Source organism: Cebus imitator, unplaced genomic scaffold (genome assembly GCF_001604975.1).
Source record: "Cebus imitator isolate Cc_AM_T3 unplaced genomic scaffold, Cebus_imitator-1.0 Scaffold263, whole genome shotgun sequence".
Taxonomy (NCBI): domain Eukaryota; kingdom Metazoa; phylum Chordata; class Mammalia; order Primates; family Cebidae; genus Cebus; species Cebus imitator.
Window position 1 is genome coordinate 402171 of NW_016107578.1, and position 8487 is coordinate 410657.

Sequence of the window (8487 nt, forward strand, 5' to 3'; positions counted from 1 at the left end):
CATGTTGGTCAGGCTGGTCTTGAACTCCCGACCTCAGGTGATCCGCCTGCCTTGGCCTCCAAAGTGCTTGGATTACAGGCGTGAGCCACCACACCGGGCCCTGAGTTAGGCATCTTGCAGGGTTTTGTTTGTTTTTTTGAGGCAGGATCTCAGCTCTGTCACCCAGGCTGGAGGGCAGTGAAGCAATCATGTCTCATTGCAGCCTGGAACTCCTGGCCTCAAGTAATCCTCCTGCCTAGACTCCCAAGTGGCTGGGACCACAGGCACATGCCACCATGCCCAACTAGTTTTTTTATTTGTTTGTAGAGACAGGATCTCAGTATGTTGCCCAGGCTGGTCTTGAACTCCTGGGCTCAAGCAATACTCTTGCCTCAGCTTCCCAACGTGCTGGTATTACAGGCATGAGCCACCTCTTTCTGCCTCTTACAGGTTCTTAAGCTTGAGAACCTTCTAGAGATTAGGGTTCTCACATTTTGGGCGTCTACTGAATTGAGGGAGTCATGCCAAATTTGGGGATCCTACTGAATTTGGGGTTTTTCAGTTTGGAGGTTTGCTAAAGTTTGGGGGCTTTTATGGACTCGGAAGCAAAGCGCTTCCCTTACGTTTGAGCACTCTACTGACTTTGGGCAACTCTCTTGAGTTTGGGGGGGGTCTACTGAGTTTGGAGGGAAGACAATCCAAGTTTGGAAAGTCTATTGAATGTGGGGTTCTACTCAGTTCAGAAGGCTTTTCAGCTTGGATGGTTTTTTTTTTTTTTTTGCTTATCTTTTTAGACAGAGTCTGGGTATGTTGCCCAGGCTGGAGTGCAGTGGTGAGATCTCGGCTTACTGCAACCTCTGCCTCCTGGATTCAAGTGAGCACCTAAGATACAGAGGTTTTTTTGTTTGCTTGTCTGTCTGTCTGTTTGTTTCTGAGACAGAGTCTCACTCTATTTCCCAGGCCAGAGTGCAATGGCGAGGTCTCGGCTCACTGCAACCTTCGCCCCCCAGGTTCATGTAATTCTCCTGCCTCAGCCTCCCGAACAGCTGGGATTACAGGCATCCACCACCACACCTGGCTAATTTTTTGTATTTTTGGTAGAGATGGGGTCTCACCGTGTTGGCCAGGCTTGTCTCAAACTCCAGACCTCAGGTGATCCACCTACCTCGGCCTCCCAAAGTGCTGGGATCACAGGCATGAGCCACTGTGCCCAGCCATTTTTTTTATTTTTAATAGAGACCGGGTTTCACCATGCTGGCCAGGCAGGTCTCAAACTCCTGATCTCAAGTGATCTGCCAGCCTCTGCCTCCCAAAGTGTTGGGATTACAGGCATGAGACACCATGCCTAGCCCCTGGAAGCTTTTTAAAGTTTAGAAGTGTTTTACGTTCACAGATGACTTCAAATGTTGGGTTCTATAGAAGTTGGGGGTTTCACAGAGTTTGGGGGCATCAGGAGTGAAGGGCACTTGGATAGAGTGACTTTGACCTTTGGGGAGTTGAGAGTGAGTCCCTGGAAAAACATGAGCAACAGGACCCAAGGTCAGGGACAGCCCCCTCTCTACCCCAGGGGTTCCCCCCACCAATCCCACTTGCTGCTCCTCACTCACCCAGGAATGTTGTGGAAATGTACTCTGAGACCTGGTTTCCTGACCTGCTCATTTCTGACAGGTGTGTGAGTTCACGGTTCAACATCCTCTTGAACTAAGGTGAAGGAATCAACAAGGAAGAAATGATGGGGGAAACACAGTGGTGGGGAGGGTGTCAGTCTTTCCTGAGAATGCCTGAAGACCCCATGAGTCCCTCCTATTTTTCTGCTCAGCCAACAGAGCCCCTATGAGGCTACTAGGGGGGTGGGGTCAGCCCTTCCTCTCCTCCCAGCTCTAGATGGAGGTCCCCAGGTTTGGGGAGTCATGATCAGCACAACCCTTCCTGCCTGAGGAAAGAGGGGCTCCCCTCCCCATTCCCCTCAAGGAGGAGCCAGAGGGGCACCTGTGGAAGGGAGGGGCTCCTGCCTTAACAGGGAGCCAATGGGGAAGCAGGAGAATCCCGTAGCCATGGCGATGGGAGTCTCCTTAGCAACTCCCCCTCCAACCAGCTGCTGAGCTGGGGAAAAGGGGGGCAAGCGAAGGCCCCTTAACCCCTGCCTTCCCAGAGCTGCTCCTGATGCGAGTCTTCCCAGACACGGACCCCATTCCTGGGGGTCCTGGGTCCTGGCCCCCAGCTCAGTTTGGGAAAAGGGAACGCGGTACCCAAACTCTGGGGGACAAAAAGCTTTGGCCAGGGCAGGGGAGAATGGTGAGCTGAGGAAATCCCAGTTTGATCATTCAGGGGAGGGGGAGGGGTGTTCCCATCATAGCCCCCTCTCCCCCAGCCCTAGAGAGGTAGACAGATGCACAGATGAACGGAATATACCCAAAACCTGGCTTGGACGCCCCTCCTGGTCCCCCCATGTCACTCTGCACAGGCCTTTGCTGTGACATTGTACACAGAGGAGAAAGGGCATTGGCGCCCCACCCCCAAGCTCTGCCACAACACCCCAAAAGCAGGAGCAGACTCTGTCCAGGGGGGCACGAGGGGCACTTGGCAGGAGGGGTGAGCCTGCATGGCTTATGCTGGGACAGGGCACTCCCTCCTCCTGGTGCCACCCAGAGACCCTGAGTACAGAGACACACATCCACACAAGATGGACCCACAAAATCTCACACAACCACACACACACAGTCATAGGCTCTCAGTCCTACACAGCGTCACACAGCCCAGACACACAGATCAAAGGGTATGCAAAATAAGGTAGTCACTGACATTTGGGGTCACGTGTCCCCAAAATATCAGGCAGCTCTGGGCTCAGACACACAGCCCAACACACAACACCATGGTCAGAGCCAGATGATCTCAGACAGGGCCACACCGTGACCCAGGCAAACAAGCCTACAGTCAGGCAGACACACACACACACATCCAGGCACTGACACAGTCACACCCAGTGAGGGACCCACAGTCCCCCCCAGGGAGAGTCACACACCCCCAGTCACCCGCCATCCACGCCCAACCCTGGCCACATACAGAGACTGTCACAAGGCTTCATCTCCAGGCCACACACGTGCACAGCAACACACACAAGCCCACACCAGGGGCCCAGCTGGCCGGGATGCCTGCCCACCCACTACCCTGCACCCTCCTACCTGGTCCCACCAGCCCACCAGCCACGGCTTGGAGCAGGTCTCGCAGAAGAAATCCACCAAGGGCATCTTGGAGACTTAGCCCGCCTGGGGCTGCTGCACACAGAGGCTGGGCTTGGGGAGTCCCAGGGTTGACGACCACCCGGGAGGGGGTGCCGGGCAGGTGGGTAGTGGAAGGGGGAGCCGCGGAGGGGCCTGGGCCGGCCCAGCAGGGCTGGGGGCTCCCTTCCCCTCCGCGCTCCCGGCGGCAGCCCTGGTTACATGGTCCGCCAGCCCTGGGCCCCAGTGGGCCCCCACACAGCGGTGGGTGGAGGCGGTGGAGGGTCCGTGCCCATGGGAGGGAGGAGGGCAAGGGTCCCAGGAGGAGGCTGCAGAGCTCCTTGTGTGCACCCGTGTGCGTGCGTGTGTGCTCACTGCAGCACTGGCAGACTGCATGGGATGTCAGGTGGTGCTGGGGGTGGGGGGGCGTTAAAGGGGCATCAGAGCCCCACGGGCCTCAGCCAGACCCAGGTGGGCTGTCCCTGTGAGGACCTGTCCCTTCCATGGACAAACCCAGAGACAGAAACACACACCCACTGTACACTCACAGATGTACAAACACCCTGAGACACACCTTCCAGGGACACCCACACACATCCAGGCACTTGACACTCGAATACACACAGATACCCAAATGCCCGAGGTAGTGACAACTCAGATGTCCAACACATTTATAGGTCCACAGCTGAGCATATAGCAGATGCCTCCAGACACGCCCCATCCAAGGGCACAGGCCCACACCTAGGGACAGACACTGATGCAAGCCACGCTTACAGACACACAGTAGGCACACCCACAGACACAGTTTTCAACCATTACGAATATCCATTGACCTTGGACACAAACATACCCTGACAAATCCATAAGGATATACACTCACAGATGCAAAAATTCACACACGCACACACATACTCACACACCACTCACTCACGAAGAAACACCCTCAGACCCATACCCAGAGACACAGCCACATTTCAGATGCTTGACCCACCCTCAGAGACACAATCACCCTTGGACTGGTATGTTCCCACACAAGCCTCCACCCACCAATTAAGCACCCCCCCAACAAAGACACTCCCACCTCCAGATCATGTCTTGATACGCACCCACCCACAAGGGCTGCTACCACTCTCTCCAACTCCAGGAAGCATCACTCACACATACTGCCTGTTTTCTGAATGGTGTCCTCTGGGGTTGTGGAGTGCACAGTCTGCACAACAGTACACGGGGGCCTTGCACTCACCCCTGCAGCCCTGCAAACACACCCACATTCACAAACACACAGAGCTACACACTCAGATTCCCATCTGGTCCAACTCTCCCCTGCAGACATGCGCACCCCTCTGGTATAGCCCCACATACCTATAGCCCTGAATAATCACCCGTGCACACCCATACACCCTCCACAGGTACACACTGGCATGCCACTCCTTAGAGTCCACTCCCAAAACACCAGCGCTGCAGATGCATAGCCAATAGACCAGCAGCTACACAGACCCACAGCCACAGTTACACCCCCACAGACCATAAAAGCATAAAACTCCCAACGGAATCGGTCACCTACTGACATCTGTATGACCCGGCGGACACGCCCCCCAACACACACTAGGCTCCTCCAGCCCTGGGGAAAGTCTGAATCTGCCGGAGCTTCAAGCAGTTGAAGCTGCCGCCCAAGGATTGGCCCCACCCAGGGACTGACCTCACCCAGGGACTGACCCCATCCCATAGCCCCTACCCAGAGATTGGCCCCGCCCTCATGAGCCATGCCCAATAGTTGGCCTCGCCTACAGGCCCAACCTGGTGGTTGGCTCCACCCATAAGGCCCCATCCCCACCAGCCCCACCCAGAGATTGGCCCTGCCCTAATCGGCCACGCCCAGTAGCTATCTCTGCCCACAGGTCCAGCCTAGTGGCTGGCTCCATCCACAGGCCGTGCCCACTGGTCCCATCCAGTGATTGGCTCTACCCACTGGCTCCGCCCCCACCGGCTCCACCCAGGGGTTCTGCCCACCACCTGCGCACCTTGTGCGAGGCCATCTCGCTGACAGAGCGATAGGTCTGCATGGTCTCCAGCTGCTCCAGACACCAGTCCAGCTCCTCCAGAGTCTCCCGGGCCAACTGTTGACACGTTTCTTCTAAGGAAGGAGCAGCCAGGATGGTGACTAAGAAGGTCTATAGGCAGAAGCCCAGAGGCCCCAGCCCTCGGTGACAGGGTTCACCAGATGAATGGACTGCTGGGTGGGGAAGGGGCTGAGGGACCCCCACTGGGGCAGCAAGAGGGGACCCTTCCCACCCCTCTGGGCTTAGCTACCTGACAGCGTGGCCTTGCAGACAGGGGTGGGGCCGCCCAGCGGGGACCGCCTGCAAAAAAAATGGGGCTGCAACGTTAGCCTGGGTCCCCCCACCAGGTCCCACCCTTCCCCTTTCCATGAACAGTGCCAATTTTCATTTTTCTGTTTTTTTGTTTTCGTTTTTGCTTTTGTTTTTGAGACAGAGTTTCGCTGTTGTTGCCCAGGCTGGAGTGCAATAGCGTGATCTTGGCTCACTGCAACCTCTGCCTCCTGGGTTCAAGCAATTCTCCTGTCTCAGCCTCCCACGTAGCTGGGATTACAGGCATGCCCCATCACACTTGGATAACTTTGTATTTTTAGTAGAGATGGGATTTCTCCATGTTGGGCAGGCTGGTCTCGAACTCCCGACCTCAGGCGATCTGCCCATCTCAGCCTCCCTGTAATGCTGGGATTACAGGCATGAGCCACTGCGCCCAGCCAATTATCATTTTTCTGAATGCTCACTCTGTCTTAGAGATGCTGCCATGTACTCTGCCTGCAGCCTCAACGAGCCCCAGAAAAATCCGTTACAGATGTGGAAAGTGAGGCTCAAGGAGATGAAACAGCTTCTTCAAGACCACATGGCTGATCTGCCTTAAGGTCAGGTCCTGGGTTTCCAAGGTCTCAGCTTTCCTGACTAACTCCCTGCAAATCCTCCAAGCCCCAGGGATGTCTATGTCCCCCACCCTCAGAAGGACTGGCAGCTCTCAGCCACACCTCTTGCCCTAAAACAAAATAAGAACCACTCCTGTGTATTGAGCACTTACTATATGCAGGACAATATTCTGGCACATTCTGGACATCGTCTCTCCTCACAGCAGTTATCTAAGGAGGCATTACTGTCATCCCCACTTTATTATTCCGTTTATTTTTTGAGCCAGGGTCTTGCTCTGTCACCCAGGCTGGAGTGCAGTGGTGGAAACACAGCTCACTGCAGCCTTAACCTCCTAGGCTCAAATGATCCTTCTGCCTCAGCCTCCTGTGTAAATGGGAACCACAGGCACATGCCACCATGCTGGGCTAATTTTTTTCTTTTTTTTTTTTTTTTTTTTTTTTTTTTGTAGAGACAGGGTCTCACTTTGTTTCCCTCAAGCTGGTCTTGAACTCCTGGATTCAAGTGATCCTCCTGCCTTGGTCTCCCAATGTGCTGGGATTACAGGCATGAGCCAGCATGCTTGCCTGTGACCATCACTTTACAGAGGGGCAATAGAAACCCCATGGAATGCCATCTGCCCAGCAACTGGGTGTCAAGGCCCAGGGTGGCCCTGGGGACTGTGGCTGTGGCCTTATCACATGCATCCAGACCCCCAAATATTTATAAAAGCCTCTGGGCAGGGCACAGTGGCTTGCACCTGGAATCCCAGCATTTTGGGAGGCCAAGGAGGGTGGATCACCTGAGGTCAGGAGTTCGAGACCAGCCTGGCCAACATGGTGAAACCCTACCTCTTCTAAAAATAGAAAAATTAGCCAGGTATGGCAGTGCATGCCTGTAAGCCTAGCCACCCAGGAGGCTGAGGCAGGAGGATCACTTGAACCCAGGAGGCAGAGGTTGCAGGGAGCCGAGATCGTGGCACTGCACTGCAGCCTGGGTGACAGAGTAAGACCCCATCTCAAGAAAAAACAAAAACAAAAAAACAAAACCGTGTGTCTTAGGAGCTTGAGCTGCAATGGTTCTCTGGCTCTCTGGGAGCTATTGTCTGAACAGAGGTTCAGAGAGGTCACCTGCCTGCCCGAGGTCACACAGCAGGGCTGAGAGCAAAACCTGGGAAAGCATCGCCTTATGATCACAGCTGTTGCAGCTCAGCCTTCACTTACTTGTTACTGGGAACGGGCACATTGGTCAGGAGTGAGAAGTTGCTGCGGACGCTCCGGAGGCTGGCCAGCACCTGGGATGGGAAGTGGCAGTGAGGAGGGGGTCCCCCCAGACCGGCAGCAGGGCTGGGCCCTTCCCCCAAGTGTGGTGGAATGTTGGAGCCTGTTTTCTCCGTAACCATTTGGGGAGGGCATCTCACCTGAGCAAATGGTGTTACGATGAGGTCTTCAGCGTGCCTGTGATTGAGGACAGAGGCAGGTCAGGGGTCTGCAGAAAAGCAACTCTCTGGGGTGGACGATCTGTGAGGCTGGACCCAGGGAGGCTGAGAGGGAGGGAGGGGGCTTTGTGGGGCCCAGGGAGAGGACATTATACTGCATAAGGATGGACGTGTGTCCAGGGCTGATCATGGAAGCAATGGCAGTCAAAGAGTGTGGCTCAGGTGGGTCGGGGGAGAAGAGAGAAAGTGGTGAAAGGGAGAGAGACGAGAGGTGAATATGGTTTTTTTTCTTTGTTTGTTTTGTTTTTTTTAGACAGAGTCTTGCTCTGTCACCCAGGCTGGAGTGTGGTGGTGTGATCTCGGCTCACTGCAACCTCTGCCTCCCTGGTTCAAGCAATTCTCCTGCCTCAACCTCCCAAGAGGCTGGGATTACAGGCATGTGCCATCTCGCACCACTAAGTTTTATATTTATTTATTTTTTACCTCCCCGCCCCCTCCAAATTTTTGTATTTTTAGTAGAGATAGGGTTTCACCATCTTAGCCAGGCTAATCTCAAACTCCTGGCCTGGAACAACACCGACCTTGGCCTCCCAAAGTGCTGAGATTACAGGTGTGAGCCACTGTACCCAGCCCCCACTATTTTAATATATTTTTTTATAAAAGAACTGAGGCCGGGCACGGTGGCTCACACCTGTAATCCCAGCAGTTTGGGAGGCCAAGGTGAGCAGATCACCTGAGGTCAGGAATTCGAGACCAGCCTGGCCAACCTGGCCAAACCCCATCTCTACTAAAAATACAAGATTAGCCAGTGTGGGTGGCGGGCGCCTATAGTCCCAGCTACTTGGGAGACTGAGGCAGGAGAATCGCTTGAACCCAGGAGGCGGAGGTTTCAGTGAGCTGAGATCGTGCCACTATACTCCAGCCTGGGTGA

The 8487-nt window shown here is 54.8% G+C and overlaps 1 protein-coding gene across 1 annotated transcript in view; it reads right to left on the reverse strand.

Annotated features, from left to right (window-relative positions):
- The window catches only part of PDE4A (phosphodiesterase 4A), a 47336-nt gene that overhangs the window by 12411 nt on the left and 26438 nt on the right, over nucleotides 1-8487 (reverse strand). The window contains exons 3-8 of the mRNA XM_037728383.1: nucleotides 7539-7575; nucleotides 7342-7412; nucleotides 5508-5557; nucleotides 5219-5331; nucleotides 1587-1680; nucleotides 1365-1489 (exon numbers count right to left, since the gene is read on the reverse strand). Coding sequence (XP_037584311.1) covers nucleotides 1365-1489; nucleotides 1587-1680; nucleotides 5219-5331; nucleotides 5508-5557; nucleotides 7342-7412; nucleotides 7539-7575 — 490 coding nt within the window. The remainder of the gene's footprint in view (nucleotides 1-1364; nucleotides 1490-1586; nucleotides 1681-5218; nucleotides 5332-5507; nucleotides 5558-7341; nucleotides 7413-7538; nucleotides 7576-8487) is intronic.